Source organism: Salvelinus namaycush, chromosome 15 (assembly GCF_016432855.1).
Source record: "Salvelinus namaycush isolate Seneca chromosome 15, SaNama_1.0, whole genome shotgun sequence".
NCBI classification, from domain to species: domain Eukaryota; kingdom Metazoa; phylum Chordata; class Actinopteri; order Salmoniformes; family Salmonidae; genus Salvelinus; species Salvelinus namaycush.
The window spans coordinates 1,628,572-1,653,452 of NC_052321.1; the positions used below are offsets into that span (position 1 = coordinate 1,628,572).

The 24,881-nt window shown below is 41.8% G+C and overlaps 1 protein-coding gene across 1 annotated transcript in view; it reads left to right on the top strand.

Annotated features, from left to right (window-relative positions):
- Positions 1-7,968: 7,968 nt before the first annotated feature.
- Positions 7,969-24,881, top strand: part of LOC120060098 (heme-binding protein 1-like) — a 29,709-nt gene continuing 12,796 nt past the window's right edge. Inside the window, exons 1-2 of the mRNA XM_039009168.1 lie at positions 7,969-8,610; positions 19,404-19,498. Of these exons, the coding sequence (XP_038865096.1) occupies positions 8,361-8,610; positions 19,404-19,498 (345 nt within the window). The 5' untranslated portion in view covers positions 7,969-8,360. The remainder of the gene's footprint in view (positions 8,611-19,403; positions 19,499-24,881) is intronic.

The following is a 24,881-nucleotide window of genomic DNA, read 5'->3' on the forward strand; positions in this document are numbered from 1 at the left end:
TGTTTGTAGTCTGTTTAATCCTGTTTGTAGTCTGTTTAATCCTGTTTGTAGTCTGTTTAATCCTGTTTGTAGGCTGTTTAATCCTGTTTGTAGGCTGTTTAATCCTGTTTGTAGTCTGTTTACTCCTGTTTGTAGTCTGTTTAATCCTGTTTGTTGTCTGTTTTATCCTGTTTGTAGGCTGTTTAATCCTGTTTGTAGGCTGTTTAATCCTGTTTGTAGGCTGTTTAATCCTGTTTGTAGGCTGTTTTATCCTGTTTGTAGTCTGTTTTATCCTGTTTATAGGCTGTTTTATCCTGTTTGCTGTCTGTTTTATCCTGTTTCATTCTGTTCTATCCTGTTTGTAGTCTGTTTTATCCTGTTTATAGGCTGTTTCATCCTGTTTGTAGTCTGTTTAATCTGCATGGTTGGGAAGGGCCCATAATTAAGCATTTCACTGTTAGTCTACACCTGTTGTTTACAAAGCATGTGACAAATACATTTTTGTATTTGATCCATACCATCTGCCTCACTCGCAACATGCTAACATCAACATGTTAACAATGATGAAAAACTGACCAGGGGAAGGTGAATCAAATGATGGGTTAAGAAGGTCCTTTATTGACAAAGATAGCGAGCCTAGTCACGTTAATATTATTTTATCTCTTCACAATACAAGATAGGGCCTATTGTTATGCAGGTCAAAAACATTTCATTAGTTCTTTGACATCGACTCTGGACACGGTCACATGTTCCTGCTTTGATAAGCCAATAGCTAGATGACGTGCAAGAGCCTTTTGTCTGTGCTCCTCCTTGAGATGCTACAAATAACTTGTGTCAAGACTACTCCAAGCAACCAAGTGAAAAGTAACATCCGCATGCTGTTGCTCTTCCCTCCATTTGATGGGTCCTATTTTAAATCCTGCAGTGAGCAGAAGTGGGACAGCTACAATCACAAAAGACCACTGCCAATAGTATAACAGTATGTAGCCTAATCAACAAACGGCTATGGAGTTCTATGGAAAAGATCCCAATACAGGGATGTATTCAGCCAAGACATACAGGCTGTATAGGCTAGAGGAAATGTATTGTGTATACAATATACATACAATGTTTGTAGACAATAAAGTTTATAATATTGAGTTGCACTTGCACTCAATAAGTTGCACCCCCCTCCCCCCCCATAGATTTCACCTGGTCAGTCCATATCATGGAAAGAGCAGGGATTCTTAATGTTTTGTCCACTCAGTACAATGATACACAGTGGGGAAGGTCAAGAGACACATATCTCTTTATGTGAATCTCCTGGCGAAGGTGTTTTATAGGGCTGCGGCCACGTTGTCTAGCAACGGAACAATATAGATCGTCTGAATCTAAACCTGCTTCGTATTTAATCTTAGCGTTTACTCCTCCCGCGATGATGTCAGAACCAAACAGCCTATGTTTTTGTTTACATTTGTATTTTCTTCCAAACAGTCTGTGTTTATTTACAGCCAGCTTCGTCTCACCCACTTCTCCACCAAAGTTTTGCACACAGCAGATGTCAGGACGGTTGGAGCAGAGTAACGGACACAACAAACACGACAGACAGACAATGCATGTTTACATTCCAAAGTCCATACGCTCTTACTACTGCAATCTAAGAAGCACGCTAGTAACCTGAAGAAAGCAGTATGGTCAGGTCACTGAGGCCTGCTGCTCGGTCATACTAGATTACGTGTCTGAGGCTTCTAATGGCCCGAAAGACAGGTATATAATCTAATGCGCCTTGATTAAGTAGGACATGCTTTGAAAGGAAGGAGCTCGCTGTTCGCTATGACAACGTACTTGACAACAAGACCCAGCAGAATCTAATGTTGAAATAAATTGATGAACTGATCATTTTAAGACTGAAATTCAAAAAATAAGATTCTCCAAAAACCATATGGTGTCAGTTTCTCTTTCGTAGCTAATAAAAATGACATAAGCCTGCCTATGTGTTGGGAGAAAATAGCCTAAATCGAAAACTAGTCGCAATAGCACACGACTCGACAGCATCCCCTTAATGAGGCGTAGTACTGGACAGACGGAGAGCCACCAAGCCAAATGTGCCAGTCTAATGACAAGTGAAGAAAGGGCTAAGCAACAGGGTACGGTGAAATCAGATTACTACTGGGATTACAGGGGAAATGATTGGATGGATTGGGGGCGGCTGCCTGGACGGAGCCTATATTAAAGCTGACGGGGGGCTTGTTGTGTCTGTCAGTGTCCAGTTTTTAACTAAACAGCTGTAATACAATAATTGATGAAAAATGGGTTTTCGGATCTGGGGGGATAGAAAATGGGAGGCGGGGGGAGAGGTTACAGGAAACCTTAGGTGAGTGGGTAAGGGTGGAAAATAAATAAAAACTTAAGTCACAAAAAAAAGACAGGAATAAAGAAAATAAGTTATTTCATGTGCCGTAAGACAACAATAGTGCAAGCTTTCTCATTGGTCCAGTACTGATACTGGACTTTTGGATGTGCATAGCCTAGCCTATCTATCTAACTCAGTGATTATTGACATTCTATGTACCACAAAGAACACAAGGAACATATTCCTGAGCGGTTAATGATTGGAAATCTAAAATAAGATGAATACCTTAAAACGTAAGAAGCTGAATGACTCACCCTGTCAAAGGAATATCATTGTTTTCACACTTGCAGTTTGCACTCATACAAAGACAAGCAGTGGAGATTAGTAAATCATTCATTGATCTAGGGAAGCGTTGTGATACAAAAACAGCCATATAGAAAGGAGAAGAAATTAAGTCATTTATATTTGTCTGTCAGCTAGTATCATGTGGGTCTTGGATAAAGAGACACCTCATAAAGGGGGATGCGTAGAGAAATAAATCACAACTAGATCTCCTTATTCCCTGCAACGATCACCTTCCCTTTTACTGAAACACATTGCAAATATATATAAGTTATCCTAATTATAGCCTATGTTATCCTTATAGCCTAACAAGCAGCTTTCCCATGAGTTCCATTTCAGATGACCACCGGTTAGCAGACGGAAGTCATGAGGTGCAGGAACGGGAGGACGGTGAGCACTGCAACCCACAGCACCGAGGCTTACAGAGCAGGCTCAGTGAAGGAGCTCTTTACTCATTGGCTGAACAAGCATGGAGTTAGGTGACGTGGGAGCCAATCGAGTGGCCCGTGGCTTCTTCTTCATAGCTATTAATATACAGGGGAGTCAGAGAGCCTACACACTCTGCCGGATGTCTACAATGGAGGCTGATGCACAGGATCTGTGCCATGGCCTGGGGTAAAGGAGATGATCCCCGACGGTGACATCATTGCAGATTCTGCGAAAAGCAGAAACGAGGTCAATGGGCTTCACTTGACAATAATAAATCAACTGTTTCAGGATAGCAGCCCTACTTGGGGCCAAGTTACCCCAGATGACCACTGACTAACCAGCTGTTTGACATACTGTAATTATTGTCTTTACGGAGAATCCCAAACAAAAGACAATTCAATGTCAATGTGTCTTTATATCTAGGATAAACAAACCGTTGCTTCATAAACAAAGATGGCATTTGAGGATTTTGGCCGATTTGACCGATTTCGAAACTACCACGAATCACAACAGGCAAATTGCTAGTGCTAAAAACAATGAGACGACCGTCACGTCTTGGCAACTGCAAGTCTGTTTTCAACCATAATGTTATCCCCCCTCTGTGTTGAAGCATTGGCCCAGTTCTCTCTCATGCTCTGTGCACTGGGCTGAAGGGTGGACTCCAGCAAGGTGGCCGGCATGGGCCCTATTGAGTGTTCTCTATGTGTCACACTACAGAGCAGATGATTATATAATCACGCCCTCCTCCGTACGTTCCCCTACGTGCCTAATGGGGTCTGCAGCGTGTTGGCAGGCAAAGCCGCGACGGGTGCTAACCCTGCATTTTTTTCTGTGCTCTCTCGCTCATGACAGTGGCACGAATGAGCGATAGCACACAACACCCAAACACTGTCCTCCATTACAGTGACGTTCTATCGCATGTCAGCATATTCTTCATCACTCTATAATAACCCTGTCCCTTCCCATCTTCCCTACTCAATGGATTTAATAGAATACCTTCTTGATAAGCATATTTAAGCATCAGCTGTCAGAGCAGCTTACCGATCACTGTACCTGTACACAGCCAATCTGTAAATAGCACACCCAACTACCTCATCCCCATATTGTTATTTATCTTCTTGCTCTTTTGCACCACAGTATCTCTACTTGCACATCATCATCTGCACATCTATCACTCCAGTGTTAATGCTAAAGTGTAATTATTTCACCTCTATGGTCTATTGACTGCCTACCTCCCTACTCTTCTACATTTGCACACACTGTACATAGATTTTTTCTATTGTGTTATTGACTGTACGTTAGTTTATGTGTAACTCTGTGTTGTTGTTTTTGTCGCACTGCTTTGCTTTATCTTGGCCAGGTCACAGTTGTAAATGAGAACTTGTTCTCAACTGGCCTATCTGGTTAAATAAAGGTGAAAAAAAAAACATCTGTCAGAAGATGTGCAAGATAATTTGGAGTGAAACTCTGCCTTTTATCTATGTTGAAAGTATATAATTTAATTAAGAGTTAATTTTGAAACAGAAGTTATCCTTATATTACCATGAGAACATGGAGAATTTAATGATATTATCCACTATTAACAGTAACAATCACCTGCAACAAAACAAGTAGGCCTACTCTTTTACGAGTCAGGCCCTACTCTTTTACGAGTCAGGCCCTACTGGGTTGGAAAATCTGATATACACTAGGGGCTGCACTTCTCCCAGATACAGAAAACGAACACCACCCGGCTCTGATTTATGTGCAAAACATTTGTACCTCATTTACTGTCTACCGGATTTAAAACAATAGAAATTGTTATTGACAAAGGGAACGCAGGACGTTTGAATTCAAGCAAAGATGTTCAGGTGAATTAACTTCCGCATTTATCCCATCTGCGAAATTTCCTTTCGTGGGATAGCAAGAGGCAAAGTAATTCATATTCACGAGTTACGTCCGTGATTGATCAGGCTTCTTGGTGTGTGATGTCACACAGATGCGCTTATACCTTTCCACAAACTTTCTGTTGCTTGAAATGAGCAAATTGACCAAAATGTATAAAATATATGATATTAAATCCACGATAAACTAGCTAGATTCATTTCAGTAATTTAGCTAGCCTCCATAATGTAGTTGTCAGTGAAAAAATTAAACATTTGTGTCTGAAAACGAACTAGTTGCCAGATTGTTGCCCATGGTGTTATCATGTCTAACCAGTTGGCTATTGAAGCTCATGAGCTCCCGACTCTAGCTAGCTGCGTAGTTTGGCAACCATGATCAGCTAACTGTTAGCTAGCTAGTTGGCTACTGCCTGGCCAGTGGCAGTGTGAGCCAACGTGATACATTTCAGTCAGTAGCTATCCTTCTAAATGCGTTGATCACTGGATAAACTAGCTATGAGTTGAACATATTTAGGTGAAAACGAACTAGTAGCCAATGGAATCATATCTAACCAGCTAGCTCCTGAAGCCTATGTGACATGTCTAGTATGTGCCCATGAGCTCCCGAGCAAACGTTAGTTTTATAAGAAAACGATTGAGGTGACAAAACCATGTGTAGTTGGCTAACAAGCCCCTCATCGGCGACAATGTTATTGGTGTGCGGGAATATTAGATAGTGTTAGGATTTATGTTTATGCATAATAGCCTGTTAGCATATTGGTTGAAGAGGAATATTGTTTTGTTAGACACATGCACGCACAACCCCCTCTGTATAGTGTGTGTAGGTGTAAGGAATGACCAACACAGGCCATAAAAGCTGTGGACAGTCTGGAGAGGGGAGGGGTGCAGCTCTCTAGACCAACCAAGAGTTTAGAATACTGGACAATACCATATTAGGAACTGTTTTAGTGTAGAATCGACAGACCCAAGACGGAGCTAATCTACCCAGCAACCAGAAGTGGACAAAGGGCCAGCAAAGGGGGGCAAAGTCTAAACCACGCCCAGCCTCTACTGTGATAGGCCAACTGGACACGTTGAGAATAAAATTGTCATAGTATAAAAACTACTATTTGAGTACATTCCACAGTTCCCTGTTCATCCTGCGCGGTGAAACACCGAACCCGTATATACGAAAATTGCATTTGCCATTCATTGTTTGCGGTAATTAAACATAATTAAAGAAAGTTAGCAGACCTTGCATTTTATTTATCCTGACACCGGATGTGTTACACGCAGCGTTCACAATAGCTATGTATTTAAATGTTAAGATAACTGTCATTGAAGTCAGTGGTTATACTGATTTTAAGGTTGTCACTAGTTACCACAGCCACAAGGTCAGGTTTTACATCGGCGGGCATAAAGTTATCGAGACAATTAAGGAATATCGACGTAACTTGTAACATTAGAAGCTAAATTCGGTTTTCATCAAAATAATTATTGCGATGTATGACATGATGTAATAAACTTATTTGTAACAAGAGAAAATAAAATGTGCCTTTATTAAATTTCCCAAATAATTTTCCATTAATGGATGTCGATTTAACTCGATTGACTGCTATGATTAAGCAATAAGGCACGAGGTGGTATGGTATATGGCCAATATACCACGGCTAAGGGCTGTTCTTAGTATGACGCAATGCAGAGTGCCTGGATAAAGCAGTTAGCTGTGGTATATTGGCCATATACCACAAACTCCTGGGGTGCCTTATTTGTATTAGAAACTGGGCACCAATGTAATTATAACAGTAAAAACTTTTTTTTTGTCATACCATTGGTACGCAGTTGGATATACTGCATACTGGCGGCAGGTAGCCTAGTGGTTAGAGCGTTGGACTAGTAACCCAATGGTTGCAAGATCGAATGTAAGTGTATGTGACCAAAAATATTTGATTTGTTCAGCGATTTCGAGATCCTCTGTCCAACTTTCATCACTCAAACTCTGTTGGATTTATCTATAGTCATTCACATGAGCAAATGGGAATTATTTTAAATGATAAACCAGGTTTGAGCCCTGAATGCTGAAAGCTGTGGTCTTTTATTTTTTTTAACCTTTATTTAACTAGGCACGTCAGTTAAAAACAAATCCTTATTTACAATGACTGCCTAGGAACAGTGGGTTAACTGTCTTGTTCAGGGACAGAACGAAAGATTTGTACCTTGTCAGCTTGGGGATTTGATCTAACAACCTTTCAAGTTACTAGTCCAACACTCTAACCACTAGGCTACCTGCTGTCATTTGCAATGACTCCAGTGATAGTCATTTCAACATATTTATTGTATAAAATGGTAACATTCAATGGCATAGAAATTAATAGGCTACTCGATGGCCAACAGAGGAAAATGCATAATTCTCTACATTTAATGTCAGTTTCATTGAGCACTTTTCCCCATAACAGAGGCACGCAAGTGAGTTCCACACCTTCCATTTCAAATGTCCACTCGCGCGTAATGAGAAGTGAATTATCCTACCTACAACTGGTAAAAAGTTCACAGCTTGTGCTGCTCTGCCTCCTCTCACTCATGTGAGTCAGCCAATAGTGGACTAAGCTGCATGCTGCAGCGCTCGCTCAACACACACATAACCCTCCCCACCGCTTACTCAGCAACAGCCTGCCTCACTGCCTGATAGTCAGCAGCAGGAGGTCACAATAAAATCATTTTTTTAAATAGAAATGTCATGGGGGCCGCGGTAAGACTTAGAAGTAGCCCAAAAACCTGCAACCCGTGACCAATAAATACATTTTCACCCGCGGCATAGTTTTCAAAATAGGCAAATTGTAAGAAAACACGAAAATGGCAACCCTGTCCCAGGAATAGAAATTGTACGCCATTGTTTTGTTTTGGTAAACGCTAGTAGTGATGTCACGCCCCCAATAAGGCTCAACCAATCATCCGACGGATAATAGTGACTTTCCCTCCGCTATCCTACGAAAGGAAAGTTCGCATCCCGTATTGCGGTGGGAGGAGTGGCCCGGTGTCGGTCATGTCTTATAAACATCAAGTTCATTACAGTCCATGGAACGCGTCGCGTATGGACATGCTAGGTATTTGTTTTGCAGTCTTCGACGAGTTAACAGTTATATAACAGGTTTGAAATGGTTTCTGTAAATATAATATAGGTTGCACAGTTGTATAAGGAAAAGAACATGGCTTAATGCGTCGGAATAAACGTCAAGATTAGAGCAAAAATGGCCTTAAAGTTTTCCTAATTCGAATTTTTACCCGAGTCAGAATTTACCGCAACGCTCCCTGAACTACCACCAACAGCGGTCTTTATTTAGACACAACAGTAGTCCCACTGTACACATTTACTTTGGAGTACTTTTATATCTAGATAGCTGTTCCAAGAGTGGAGAATGGAGACAGGTAATTGTCGTATGAATGGCGGTGGTGGACTCGACGGTATCGGTGGAGGCGGCGACGATTCCTCAAATGGTATGATCACGCTAGAGGACCTGGAATCTTTTTCGGAAGACCAGCTGTCAGATTCGGGCACTGGGAGTCTGGAAGAGGCGGGTGAGACGATCGAGGACGAAGAGCAACAAGACAGATTGCTGCGCTACTGGCAGGACGCCGCACGGGGACACCAAGTGGAAGTGCCTCGAGGTAATGCATTTGGTATTAAGCGCACACACTCACTGTACATTTCGAATTGAGAAAGTAATACGGGTTTTGAATGGGCAATTCGCTTGTGACTTTGTATGGACAGTATAAACAAAACGGTCCACACTGGTTGTGACAAAGTGCAATCTTGGCTACTTTGTTTTTTATTTTCCGTTTCATCGATTGTTCTATTTTTTTGCGAGGGAGATCAGATCAGCCAACCAGGTCGAACTAGAACTATTCAGGTAGTCGGGGTCTTCAGGGTGCCAGACATTGTCATTCGCTCACACAAATAAAGTATACTTGTTTCACAAGTAGGCATCCTGTGACAATATTAAATCATTGTCGACACCACTGTTTTGACAGCCGTCAACATTGACCGACAAACGGTTACAGTGCATTGTAGGTAATTGCTGTACACCAGCCAAGAAACTGGATACATCGTATCACACAGAGCGCAAATATTAGACACTTTCACACCAGGAGCGCAAATATTAGACACTTTCACATCAAGAGTGCAAACATGCAGTGACTCAGATACGGTACTATTGTAACTTGGTCACAATGTGTACTGCAATTGATTTAACAGAATGTACTTAATTTAATGGAAATCCTAGGCTGTGAATAATGGTCTTAGTGACTGACGTGAGAATGTGGGGCTCGGTGTATTCGTAGCCTCCTAAGATACAAGTGCTGCTTGTAGCAGTAACATGACCGTGATGTCACTTTTTTGGGTGACCCGACCAAATTCACGTAGAAATGTGAGTTAGATTAGTCATTTTCATTGAGACAGTCAAAGAAGCAGTAGATCTGTTCTATGGGCACTATTCTATTCGATGCTTCCCGTTAAGTTTAGTTTTTGTGTCTTTTACTTTCGGTTTTGTACACCAGCTGAAAATACAATATTTTTGGTTATTGGAAATATTTCACAGTGGTTTAGATTGTACAATGACTGCTTGTTTTGTCACTTATGAAATTAGGTGAACTATTACAATTTTAGTAACTGGGAAATGGCAGAGCGATTTCTTCATATTGCACCTTTTAAAGCCCCGTTGAAACCTCTGTTTATTTTTCTCCCTGTGGCTAGTAAAGGTAGCCTGGGTACCAGTCTATTTAGCTAACATTTTACTCTGTCAAAAATAAAATAAAAAAAGCAGTACAAAGACTGGATGCTAACACCTGGGAAATCGTGACTTGTCAAAATGATCAATGAGGAAAAATCTGCACATCGGAATCAAAGTTGTCATTCGCATCCCAGTCTGTTGACCGATGCCAGTTACGTTAGGTAGGGGCTCCCGAGTGGCGCAGCGATCTAAGACACTGCATCTCATTGCTAGAGGCGTCACTACAGACCCTGGTTCGATCCTAGGCTGTATCACAACCGTCGCATAGGGCGGCGAACAATTGGTCCAGCGTCTTCCGGGTTAGGGAGGGTTTTTCCAGGGTAGGGAGTCATTCTAAAATGAGAATTTCTTCTTAACTGACTTGCCTAGTTAAATAAAAAAATTGTCCACGAGAGATTAAACCAATTAAACTACAACGCAAGGGTACTTTTGGACCTGTTTCCCATTACATGAGGAGCCTTGGTTACTATAAATGAACAGTGGTTATTTTAGAATGTAAATCTTGGTGGGGCAAAAAATATAAAAGTGGGATGAATGCCAGAAAAGTCACTACACAACACTAAACAATACATGAATTGCTCTATAACGGTGACAAACGGTGCCCACAAACAGTTAGGGCCTACATAAAGCTGTCCCAACATCTTACCACTACTACACCTGGCTATCAGCGGAGATTTGTCTGGCAGCGAAACAGTTCAATCAACAGTTCAAACTGCCTTAAAAAAAAACACAGCTGATATGGCTGACTTGCTTAAACAAATGTGGTTTCTGACAATTGAGATGTACAAACTATGGCATAAGGCGCCGACAAGTGGATAATTGGCAATCTGTCATTTTGATTAAGACATTAATGATCGAGCCAGGACGGATGTAGTCAATATAACTATTTGTTCAGCACTTTTGAAATGAACAGCGACAGAATTCAGAACATGGGCCGTTCTTAGTGTTTTTACCTGTACACCAAGTCAGAACTGTAGGATAAATAAAGGGGGCATATAAGCAGACAATGAAAGCTCTTACAATATTCAATGATTACATTTCTCAAAAAGAGGTTAAAGGCTACATGTGCACCACAGAGTCAGAACAGTAACATGAGGTGAAAATAGACAAAACTATTAGGGTGAGGCACATGGGCTACTAACAGCTTACTACACAACATACACTTAGTATTACTTTCTTAGCTACAGTATACATATCTCCCTGGCATATTACATCATTTATGCAGCAGCATACAAGACATTTTTGGACTCACCTTGTTGTGATGTGCTCAGTTGAACAGGAAATTTTGTCATTAAAGAAAGAGGCCGGATTTATAATTCTGATTTGGATGACCGTTCAAAATGTTTTTTTCTCAGTCTGAGCTCGTTTATTCCCGACTTCCCAGTTGCAATGCTTGCAGTTAGCCACCGTCACCGATTCCTTTCCAACTGGTTGTGTAATGTTTATGTATAATGGCCGATGAGCACCGATACGTTTTATCTATAATTTCTCTTCATATGACGAGGATTAAAAAGGATTTGCCAGTAGATTGTCGAATTGATTCATGATGATGACTGCTAGCTAAGATTTTGAAAGTAAAATCTTGATGTGATCTGTCCAATCAAAGCTACTGTACATATAATGTGATTTGATGTCATTTTATCTGTGGCCAATGACCTTGAGCCTTCTTGGAAGGGCACTACTAATGTAATTCTGTGGCAGGAGCCAAAGGGCTCGATGTCTACCCTTACTACTTGGCCGTGACGTAGTGTCACCAGGAGTGACAGAACACTGAGCAACGCTCCTATTTTTTGCTGGCTTGCCCCACAAACACTGAGCTAGGCTGAAACATCTGCATTTTGGAGCTGCCTTACAAACATGGTATCTTTTGTTTTCTTGTGTATGTGGCTTTATTAACTCCATTATATATATTTTTTTTTACTTTGTTTGCAAACTGATATGTGACTTGTTTTAATGCCAAAATAACATGCAAAACAGGCAAGCCCCACCTGCCCTGAATAACTGGACGCCACTGTAAATTAATGAATGGATTATGGTACTTACAACTAGGGCCAGAATGATACTCGTTAGTATTGTTGCAAAATAACCAAACGCGCAGATTTCACTTCTTTAGGAAAACAGCCATAATGTTGGGGAAAAACAATTGTTGTCATCCAGAGTCACATGTATTTATTTTCCAAGCTGTGGCAGGAGCTCTATCACTTGACTGTACGTACAGTATGTATAGGTTATTTTTCCCCAGAGGTAGGGTAGGAAACAGTTAAGCTATTTACAGAGCCTGAAACATTGCTTTCAATATTTTTTTCTTTAAGGAGGGAGTAAGTTCAACATTTCAATTGTTTATGCTTTCAGTTAGTGTTTGAAGTAGGGCTGTGGCAATACCAGTATCGCAAAAAAAAAAAACTACCTCTGGGGAAAAATTATAACCTATACATTCCAGAATACAGGAATGGCAGAAAAATGACACATTCAAAAACCCCAGGTTAAAATAAGACACTTATGTTTACAATTTTACCATGGAGAATGAATATTTTGGCCTGAATGTAAAGCCCCTGCCCGAGGTTAACATGAGGCAACACTGAGTGACCCAATTAATCCTAAAGCTAGAATGCAGATTGCAGCGGACTAAATGTACGTACAGTCAAGTGATAGAGCTCCTGTTGCTCACAGTCAGGCTGGTTGAACTGTGACCAGATTTGCACCCAGATTGCCTCTGCCCGGTGCAGAGTGGAAACGGAGGCAAGTTGTACCTGACCTACTTCTAGGGCCTCTGGAATGCAGACTGGGTGTGCATCAGGCGGCCAGCCGCAGCAGAGGACTGAAAAAGGTACACCCAGACTGTGTTGTCTATGCAGCTGTCCCCAGAGTAAAGTCTCAACCTCTGAGCCTGACTAGTACTAATGGTGTTCAAGATAAACTGAACAAAAATATAAAACGCAACATGTAAAGTGTTGGTTCCATGTTTCATGAGCTGAAATAAAAGATCCCTACATTTTCCAAATGCACAAAAAGCTTATTTCTCTCAAATGTTGGCCAAAATAATCCATCCACCTGACAGGTGTTCCATATCAAGAAGCTGATTAAACAGCATGATCATTACACAGATGCACCTTGTGCTGGGGACAATAGGACTCTCTAAAATGTGCAGTTTTGTCACACAACACAATGCCATAGATGTCTGAAGTTTTGAGGCAGCATGCAATTGGCATGCTGACTGCAGGAATGTCCACCAGAGCTGTTGCCAGATAATTAATGTTAATTTCTCTACCATAAGCCGCCTCCGTTGTTTTAGAGAATTTGGCAGTACGTCCAACCGGCCTCACAACCGCAGACCACTTGTAACTGCACCAGCCCAGTACCTTGACATCCAGCATCTTCACCTGTGGGATCGTCTGAGGCCAGCCACCCAGACAGCTGATGAAACTGCAGGTTTGCAAAACTTAAACATTTCTGCACAAACTGTCAGAAACCATCACTGGGAAGATCATCTGCGTGTTCGTCGTCCTCACTAGGGTCTTGACCTGACTGTAGTTCGGTGTCGTAACCGACTTCAGTGGGCAAATGCTCACCTTCGATGGCCACTGGAGAAGTGTGCTCTTCACGGATTAATCCTGGTTTCAACTGTACCTGGCAGACGGCGTATATGGCATTGTGTGGGTGAAGGGTTTGCTGTTCACAACTTTGACATCAGAGTGCCCAATTGTGGTGGTGGGATTTTGGTATGGGTAGGCATAAGCTACGGACAACTAACAATTAGCATTTTATCTATGGCAATTTCAATGCACAGAGATACCGTGATGAGATCCTGAGGCCCATTGTTGTACCAATCATCCGCTTCATCACCTCATGTTTTAGCATGATAATGCACAGACCTATGTCACAAGGATCTGTACACAATTCCTGGAAGCTGAAAATGTCCCAACGAGTATCGCAATACTGGTTTCGTCCCGGCCCTAGTTCTAAGCATCATAATTTATTTATTTACAGTAACCCATGTAATGGGAAATTAATGTCACCCATTGAGCATGTTTGGAATGCTCTGGATTGAGTTCCCACCAATATTCAGTAACTTCACACAGCTATTGAAGAGGAGTGGGACAACAATTCACAGGCCACAATGAACAGTCAGATCAACTCTATGCGACGGAGATGTGTATGAGGCAAATGGTCACAACAGATACTGACAGGTTTCTGATCCACACCCCGTACCTGTTATTATTTTTTTAAGTATGTGACCAACAGATGCATGTCTGTATTCCCAGTGATGTGAAATTCATAGATTAGGTCCTAATTTATTTAAATTTACTGACTTCCTTATGAACTGTAACTCAGTGAAATATTTGAAATTGTTGCGTTTGTATTTTTGTTCAGTGTAGATACTAGGTTTTCACTGGAGTCCAGTATGTTCAGCAGGACACACTAGTAAAACATATGGTTGTTATTGGACAAATCCACAGACCCTCCCAAGTTGAGTTGAAGTAGGCTAGTGTCAGAGCCACAGGGTAGAAATGAATGCTATTTTGGTTGGTGTAGGCTGCTGAACATTGAGTGATAAATTATGTTCTAGGGTATGCTGCTTAATGAGTTCTGGGTAGACTGGGTCCGGGGCTCCTGCCTATTCCCTCTCTCTTCTCAGACTAACTAATTGGAGACTTAGCATGGAGCCATCGTTGGGACATTCTGACTCAACGGATTAGCTATAGTTTAGCCTGCTCTGTTTGAGGGAAAGCTTGGGCTAATAAATCCTGTGTGGGTTAACCTCTTTGCTCACCCCCCTCTCGTGGGCTGTGAACCACGTTCAAGGTTTAGTTAATTTAGTACCATCGCCATGTGTCCATTGTCACTACCGCCCTAGTAAAACACTGTCCGTTGTCGCTACCGCCCTAGTAAAACACTGTCCGTTGTCACTACCGCCCTAGTAAAACACTGTCCGTTGTCACTACCGCCCTAGTGAAACACTGTCCGTTGTCACTACCGCCCTAGTGAAACACTGTCCGTTGTCACTACCGCCCTAGTGAAACACTGTCCGTTGTCACTACCGCCCTAGTGAAACACTGTCCGTTGTCACTACCGCCCTAGTGAAACACTGTCCGTTGTCACTACCGCCCTAGTGAAACACTGTCCGTTGTCACTACCGCCCTAGCGAAACACTGACTGCATTTTGATTTGCTCAACTTTATACCAACAAAGTGAAATATTATGCTTATTGACCTTTCTGATTAAAGGTTAGGCTATATACTGTTATAGGCTATAGCCTAGCACTAGTATGTGATCAATCCCTCTTCATACATTTCCATGGTAACAGAGTGACTCAGGTTTTTCGCTTTAAAATATACACTACCGGCCAAAAGTTTTACAACACCTACTCATTCAAGGGTTTTTCTTTATTTTTACTATTTTCTACATTGTAGAATAATAGTGAAGACATCAAAACTATGAAATAACATATATGGAATCATGTAGTAACCAAAAAAGTGTTAACCTCTCTAGGGGTGCTACTGTCTCACCTGGCCAACATCCAGTGAAATTGCAGAGCGCCAAATTCAAAAACAGAATATAAAAATTCATAAAACATACAAGTGTTATACATCGGTTTAAAGATTAATTTCTTGTTAATCCAACCACTGTGTCAGATTTCAAAAAGGCTTTACGGTGAAAACATACCATGCGAATATCTGAGAACAGCGCCCAGTAGACAAATCATTACAAACAGTTACCAGCCAAGTAGAGGAGTTACACAAGTCAGAAATAGTGATAAAATGAATCACTTACCTTTGATCTTCATATGGTTGCACTCACAAGACTCCCATTTACTTAATGTTTGTTTTGTTTGATAAAGTCCCTCTTTATATCCAAAAACCTCTGTTTTGTTTGCGTGTTTTGTTCAGTAATCCACAGGCTCAAAGGCAGTCACAACAGACAGATGAAAAATCCGAAAAGTATCAGTAAAGTTCTTAGAAACATGTCAAACGATGTTTATAATCAATCCTCAGGTTGATTTTAGTCATAATCAATAACATTTCAACCGGACAATAGCTTCGTCAATATAAAGGGAAAACAAGAAAGGCGTGCTCTCGGTCGTGCGCATGAAAAACCTCGGACACTGCAGTGTCCACTCATTCAAAGTGGTCTTACTCCCTCATTTTTCAGAATACAAGCCTGAAACAATTTCTAAAGACTTTTGACATCTAGTGGAAGCCATAGGAAGTGCAATTTGAGTCCTAAGTTAATGGCATTCAATAGAAATCTACAAACATTAAAAAAAACACTTCCTGGATGGATTGTTCTCAGGTTTTCACCTGCCATATCAGTTCTGTTATACTCACAGTCATTATTTTAACAGTTTTGGAAACTTTTGAGTTTTCTATCCAAATCTACCAATTATATGCATATCCTAGCTTCTGGGCCTGAGTAGCAGGCAGTTTACTTTGGGCACGCTTTTCATCCGGAGGTAAAAAGTGCCCCCTACCCTAGTGAGGTTAAACAAATCAAAATATATTTGAGGTTCTTCAAATAGCCACCATTTGCCTTGTTGAAAGCTTTGCTCTCTTGGCATTTTCTCAACCAGCTTCATGAGGAATGCTTTCCCAACAGTCTTGAAGGAGTTCCCACATATGCTGAGCACAAGTTGGCAGCTTTTCCTTCACTCTGCGGTCCGACTCATCCTAAACCATCTCAATTTGGTTGAGGTTGGGGGATTGGGGAGGCCAGTTCATCTGATGCAGCACTCCATCACTCTCCTTCTTGGTCAAATAGCCCTTACACAGCTTACACAGCTTGGAGGTGTGTTGGGTCATTGTCCTGTTGAAAAACAAATGAGATGGCGTATCGCTGCAGAATGCTGTGGTAGCCATGCTGGTTAAGTGTACCTTGAATTCTAAATAAATCCCAGACGGTGTCACCAGCAAAGCACCCCCACACCATAACACCACCTCCTCTGTACTTCGCAGTGGGAAATACCCATGCAGAGATAATCCGTTCACCCAAACCGCATCTCAAAGACACGGCAATTGGAACCAAAAATCTCAAATTTGGACTCCAGACCAAAGGACACTTTTCCACCAGTGTAATGTTCATTGGTGTCCTTTTAGTAGTGGTTTCTTTGCAGCAATATGACCATGAAGGCCTCTGAACAGTTGATGTTGAGATGTGTTTAATACTTGAACTCTGAAGCATTTATTTGGCCTGAAATTTTGGAGGCTGGATGAACGTATCCTCTGGTCTTCCATTCCTGTGGCGGTCCTCATGAGAGCCAGTTTCATCAGGGCGCTTGATGGTTTTTACAACTGCACTTGAAGAATTTTTCAAAGTTCTTAATTTTCCGTATTTACTGACCTTCATGTCTTAAGGTAATGATGGATTGTCGGTTCTCTTTGCTTATTTGAGCTGTTCTTGCTATGATATGGACTTGGTCTTTTACCAAAAAGGGCTATATTCTGTATACCACCCCTAACTTGTCACAACACAACTGATTGGCTCAAATGCATTAAGTTAATTTGTGAAATTTCTTTCCTTAAGGCACACCTGTTAATTGAAATGCATTCCAGGTGACTACCTCATGAAGCTGGTTGAGAGAATACCAAGAGTCTGCAAAGCTATCATCAAGGCAAAGAGTGGCTATTGGAAGAATCTCAAATTTAACATTTTGATTTGTTTAACACTTTTTTTTTTATTGGTTAGTACATATTTCCATATCTGTTATTTCATAGTTATGTCTTCACTATTATTCTACAATGTAGAACATAGTAAAAATAAAGAAATTCTTAAAAGAGTAGGTTTCCAAACTTTTGATCAAAAACCAATGATCGCAAAGTCTAACAAACCATACAAATCTATGCACAAGGACTACTTGTAACAATTTCCACTGAAAAGTTTACAAGACAACATTTACTTGAACCGTAACGGCAAAAAACCTAATTCTCTTACCGCAACTTTGTATCGGAGTCTGTCACTCTGGAATTGTCCTAATCTGATAGTGTGAATGATCCCTCTAAGTCCCTATTGTGCTGCTTTCAATTAGGCTGGTTACAATTCTTACAGTAAATAAAAAGCATTTTAAAATAGCCCTGATAGAATATTCATGTGTCGATGGCACCGTCAGCTCCGAGAGCCAATACAAGGGTGCATGTAGCAAACCTCAACTTCAGGCTCCATAAACAGACAAACGTCAGCCATAATAAAAATGGGCCATCTAGATGTGGATTTCTCTAGAGCCATTGTTCCAGTTGCTATGTTGACATTCCGATCTGATCCCAAGAGCTTAGTACGACTCAGCAACTGGACAAACAATGCATCAACAAATACACAAAACAGCACTTGAATCATTTGTCCAGACATTTAGCAATGGCGCTAATCCCCAGATATATCTGGTATGCTATTCTTCTGTTTTGCAAGAATGTTCTGACTGCCCTAAGACATGTAAATAATAATCTCAGATTTTTAGTTCAACATTTCTTTTCAAGTATATTGCGTTAGTCTCTTACCCCCTCATGGGCTGGAGGTTTGACACCCTGTGGGCCGTATGTTCAACACCCCTGCCCTAGATTCAGGCTAGTGAGACTGTCAGATACTGATGGTAGTATAGTGCAGGAATACTCCAGTACTATTTGAGAAGGTCCGGTCACACAAATTTCCTAGGTGGCAAAGGTCCAGATGGATAATGTAATTTATCGGCCTAGTAACAAACCCCCCACCTTGCAACCCATGTTGCTGTTTTAAAGTTAATTTCCTGCAATTCTATGCATTCTTCTGTGTCTTATGTGTGTTTATATGATACCAGGGGTTGAAACTTGACAGAGTAAATAAGATTAAAAAAATAAATTCCAGGGTATTTTTAATAACTATTATTCATACATTCAAGATGGCTCTGTTTGGTATCAGTGTGGGTAATGCCTTCTGCAGCCAGAAACGGACATGGTGTGACCGACTAAATAGCAGGGCCAGAGAGAACTGATACTTGTCCAGCCACGGTTGGTATTCAATGCCAAGGAAGGATAGCCTACATTCATTAGTAGTCCTGCTGAATGGGAGAGGTGAGCAGCTAGAGAACACAGCCCCTTGACGACAGATATAACGGGGAGGAAAGTCGAAGGAATTTGTCATTATTAACGTCGAAGAGGTGAAGTTGTTGCTTGCTGTGTTTACAGAGAAATAGTGCAGTAGAGTAATTTCATGGCATACTGTTGGCTGTGTGTGTCTACCTTGGGCAGCTTGGCATCCCTCCCCTCTACCAGAGTGACATTTTATGAGCACTGACAAACTGGCACTGTGCCCTGGCTGACATGACAAAGCCTTTCTCACGCCATCACCAGGAGAAGCTGGCTAGTCATGAGTTATTGGAGAAGCTGTAACACTATGTATGGTCTTTAGACTGAACACTATCGTCTATAGACCGCAAGAGGAAACCGAGACGTCCTGTACTTCAGTCATGCCACAGGGGTCTACATTTGCCTTGACTAGTTTGACCTTTATTAGGCAGGTTGGCAGATAATACCAGTTTTTCTGAATCTATAGAGCCCAAGTCAGGAAATGTAAGAACATATTGTTTAGTTAGTAGGACTATAGCATTGTCAACAAGCATAAAGAAGTTCCAGACTGTTGACCCTACTTGAACCTCTTGATTTTAACTCAATAGAAATTAACCAAGTCTTTTTGTTTTTCTCACCAAAACAGATATGGCTGAGCCCATCCAGCAGATTACCAGCAACAACAACGGCCAACACGACCGGGAGCAGGTGCCCTTCACCCTCATCACGCGTAAGGAGAAGGCAAGTCTATGATTGACTTATTCACCAACGAACCAATGTCTACTCTGCCGTCCAAGCAACAAGACTATGTTTGGGCGGAATACCGTATACCGGGGTATTTTGAAATACCAACGTAATGATTTTTAATATCTAGGATGTGCCAAGTAAATGCTCTGCATTTGGTTTACTAACTTGCTAGCTTGCAAGATAAAGCTTCTTGGTTACAGCAGAGACAGATCAATCCTCTCCTGTATCAAGATTCCTACTGTCTAATATTTGTTTTGTGCGTGCAGCAAACTGAGTAACCTTTTGAGAAAGTTGTCAAACTTTATGAGCTGGGTTTTCTGGCCTTGCAATTTGTTTGTTCGCTTGTGCTTGTTAGCATTTAGCTAGCATCTGCTATGGGAATTCCTTAGTACTTTCTTAGCATAATTGTTCGTTTTTAGATTGGAACAAAATGGCACCCCCTTGGGTTATACCATGTAAAAAATAAAACATTTGCATAGCACCCAACCCTTACTAAGACTCATTGTAAAATGTGTGGTCCTATTTGCTTAATTCACACACCACAACACGTCACTTCCGGCTGCACTAAAATGAGGCTAGAGTGGGAAACCGAGACCAGAAACCTAGGCAACGCAGTCAAACATGTCATACTACTGCGTCCCTGGATGTAACTCCTACAAAGGAGGGAGTCAAGTCAAATGAACTTTTCACTGTTTCCCCAAAGACCCTGCACTACGACGCCAATGGGTGGTCAAAAATAAAATTGATGTCGGGACACATTTTGAAGGTAAGATTGTTCACGTTAACGTTGCTGCTTAGCTAGCTAGCCAGCTAGGCTAACACTGCCACCAGTTAGCTGAGAATGGCTAACGATGGCCAACTTAGTAGCTAGCTTTGCATCTTACCAATATAACTAGTTCTGAAGCTTGACAACTACAGTGGATGAATATTTCCCTACACAGATAACTGATAACACGAAAGTGTGTTCAAAACACTTTGTGGACTAATTTTAAAATACAATAATGTGGGAAACTGATTCCAAGGGAGCAGGTTGTGCAGACTGTGTTAACCTGGACGTCCACTCCAAAGCATGGTAGGAGGACCAGCATCAGAAAAGCTGCAGGGTAGGCCTATCTAGCGTATGTTTACCCCGAAACTAGGTAGACTCCTTAATCAACCATAATGTATTTTTCTGTGTTGCCTGTCATGGAGAGGAGGCAGATGAGCTAAGGTAGTTGTCTATTATGACATGCATCTTTTCTGTAATTTTCAATAGTTCATTGTCGATTTATGTAACCTAACCTTTATTTATATATATATATATATATACACTGCTCAAAAAAATAAAGGGAACACTTAAACAACACAATGTAACTCCAAGTCAATCACACTTCTGTGAAATCAAACTGTCCACTTAGGAAGCAACACTGATTGACAATACATTTCACATGCTGTTGTGCAAATGGAATAGACAACAGGTGGAAATTATAGGCAATTAGCAAGACACCCCCAATAATGAAGTGGTTCTGCAGGTGGTGACCACAGACCACTTCTCAGTTCCTATGCTTCCTGGCTGATGTTTTGGTCACTTTTGAATGCTGGCGGTGCTTTCACTCTAGTGGTAGCATGAGACGGAGTCTACAACCCACACAAGTGGCTCAGGTAGTGCAGCTCATCCAGGATGGCACATCAATGCGAGCTGTGGCAAGAAGGTTTGCTGTGTCTGTCAGCGTAGTGTCCAGAGCATGGAGGCGCTACCAGGAGACAGGCCAGTACATCAGGAGACGTGGAGGAGGCCGTAGGAGGGCAACAACCCAGCAGCAGGACCGCTACCTCCGCCTTTGTGCAAGGAGGAGCAGGAGGAGCACTGCCAGAGCCCTGCAAAATTACCTCCAGCAGGCCACAAATGTGCATGCGTCTGCTCAAACGGTCAGAAACAGACTCCATGAGGGTGGTATGAGGGCCCGACGTCCACAGGTGGGGGTTGTGCTTACAGCCCAACACCGTGCAGGACGTTTGGCATTTGCCAGAGAACACCAAGATTGGCAAATTCGCCACTGGCGCCCTGTGCTCTTCACAGATAAAAGCAGGTTCACACTGAGCACGTGACAGACGTGACAGAGTCTGGAGACGCCGTGGAGAACGTTCTGCTGCCTGCAACATCCTCCAGCATGAACGGTTTGGCGGTGGGTCAGTCATGGTGTGGGGTGGCATTTCTTTGGGGGGCCGCACAGCCCTCCATGTGCTCGCCAGAGGTAGCCTGACTGCCATTAGGTACCGAGATGAGATCCTCAGACCCCTTGTGAGACCATATGCTGGTGCGGTTGGCCCTGGGTTCCTCCTAATGCAAGACAATGCTAGACCTCATGTGGCTGGAGTGTGTCCCTGCAAGAGGAAGGCATTGATGCTATGGACTGGCCTGCCCGTTCCCCAGACCTGAATCCAATTGAGCACATCTGGGACATCATGTCTCGCTCCATCCACCAACGCCACGTTGCACCACAGACTGTCCAGGAGTTGGCGGATGCTTTAGTCCAGGTCTGGGAGGAGATCCCTCAGGAGACCATCCGCCACCTCATCAGGAGCATGCCCAGGCGTTGTAGGGAGGTCATACAGGCACGTGGAGGCCACACACACTACTGAGCCTCATTTTGACTTGTTTTAAGGACATTACATCAAAGTTGGATCAGCCTGTAGTGTGGTTTTCCACTTTAATTTTGAGTGTGACTCCAAATCCAGACCTCCACGGGTTGATAAATTTGATTTCCATTGATAATTTGTGTGATTTTGTTGTCAGCACATTCAACTATGTAAAGAAAAAAGTATTTAATAAGAATAGTTCATTCATTCAGATCTAGGATGTGTTATTTTAGTGTTCCCTTTATTTTTTTGAGCAGTGTATATATATGCATTGACTCACTGGATGAGGGCCCAGCTTGCCAAATCCTGCTCAGGTATAGACTTGCTATCTGAACTTCATTAGTGTTTCTTGTGGGTTTGAGGTATTTGGTTTAACCTGTCAATAGTTCCCAATTATAATCTTTCACAATGAATACCGGTACTCAGTTTCTGCCACATCTACTCTAACTTGCATGGCCTGTATGTAGAGTTTCACTAACAGAAAAGGAACTCCCAAGTATTAATTTGCATGGCCTGTATTTGGAATAGAAGCTGTAGAGCTGGTAGTATTCATTTTAAAAGCATTTTCACCTTTTCACCTTGCAGTTCTGGCGATGAGTTGGAGGCAAGCGTACCCTGACCATCCGTTACGATCAGAATCCTCTGCCTGAGGCGGAGCCGCTTGAAGAGGCATGCAAACGAGGCAAACCAGTTCCTCCTGCAACTCTTCTTGTGTGACAACAAGAAAGTAATGTTTTACACTGGATTTAGGGTCTACCGTACTCTAAAAGCAGAAACAGATTAACACACACTTAAACTCGACTTTAGCGCTTAACCTTAATGGATCAGTGCTTCCTCTTTCTGTGCTGTGTTAAACTGGGCTTCCTTAAACTGGAGTTAGCTGTTTGTTTCAATGCATCACAGTCCACGGTCAGCAGGATATGTACTGAAATGCATGTGCAAAGGCCTAGCTCAGAAACACTAACTATACTGAAGAAAAATATAAACGCAACATGCAACAATTTCATTGATTTTTACTGAGTTACAGTTCATATAAGGAAATCAGTCAATTAAGATAAAATCATTAGGCCCGAATCTATGAATTTCCAATGACATCTATGCAGCTGTTGGTCACATACCAAAACAAATGGGCCTCAGGATCTCGTCACGGTGTTTTTGTGCATTCAAATTGCCATCGATAAAATGCATTTGTGTTCGTTGTCTGTAGTTTATGCCTTCCCATACCATAACCCTCGCCCACACAACGCCATACACGTGGTCTGCGGTTGTGAAGCCGGTTGGACATGCTGGCAAATTCTCTAAAACGATGTTGGAGGTGGCTTATGGTAGAGAAATGTAACATTAAATTCTCTGGCAACAGCTCTGGTGGACATTCCTGCAGTCAGCATGCCAATTGCACACTCCCTCAACTTGACATCTGTGGCATTGTGTTGTGACAAAAATGCACATTTTAGAGTGGCCTTTTATTCTCTACAGCACAAGATGCACCTGTGTAAAGATCATGCTGTTTAGCTTGTTAGCAACCTGTAAACAGGTTCAAAATCAGACAAGGACATCACTAGACAGTCAGGGATTCTTCCTCTTCTGGAGGAGGGAGATGATGGCCAATAAACACTTCCTTATTAAGGACCTTCTGTCGTATTAAGGCATCTTTTGTTAATTCCACCATTTTAGCCAAGGTGATAATCTAGCCCTGGATCATGACTCCTGATCCATTACATTACACATACATCATTGGACGAAGGCGTCTTCTGTACAGGGGTGTTTTGTATATATTGTAATGGTAGGCTCATTGAGAGTACATCTTGGGCTAGGGATAATCTAGAAAATGTACATTTTATAAAATTTTTACATAAAATGTACTTTGTTTAGTTGTATAACCTATTCATTAACCCATACAAAAAAATCATAAATGTTTGTACTCTAACAATAAACTATGATAAATTCATCCTGCGTAGCTGTTCTTTTTACTTGCATATAGCTAGTATGAAATGCTGGGGGGGAAAATAAATAAATAAATAAAAATCGCCCAACTCGCGCTTCATCTTTCCCCACTTGTCTGTATTTGAAAGTTTCTCTCCAGCTGATAGTTGTTGTTGCACATCACAAAAAAGTCACACAATTTGGTTCCTGTGGTAATTGTGATTCTGTTTCAAGGAGAAAGCACCATCTGCATTTGAAGTGAGGTATGGACAACCCTTGTAGCTGTTCTGATCTGGCCATTTAAAAAAAAAAAAAAGAAGACATGAGAAGGAGTCTCAGAGTCTGATAAGTCAATACAGAGTCCAAGAACAAGAATGATGCTTTCCCCCACCGCCTATACACAAAGGTTGATGGGGATGAATGGCAACTTAATTTTGTCGTCTGAGAACTGATTACGCTCCATATGTTCCCCAAGGACTGGTTTAAAATCCTGGTCGCAGCGCCAGCGCATTTCTACTATTACTGTCAATGACAACCACATGTTTCTGTTGAGACGTGACACCAAGGCTGACTAGGTGTGTTTACAATATGATGAAAGCTGATATGTAACTGGGATTGCCATTTTATTTTGGATGGGGAAGAGGCAATCCCCTCAGCCAATTCAATAAGCCTCCTAGTCACTTGGGGGAAAAAATCTAATTTCTCTATATAGCCCTTCTTACATCAGCAGATGTCTCAAAGTGCTGTACAGAAACCCAGCCTAAAACCCCAAACAGCAAGCAATGCAGGTGTAGAAGCACGGCGGCTAGGGAAAACTCCCTAGCAAGGCCAAAAC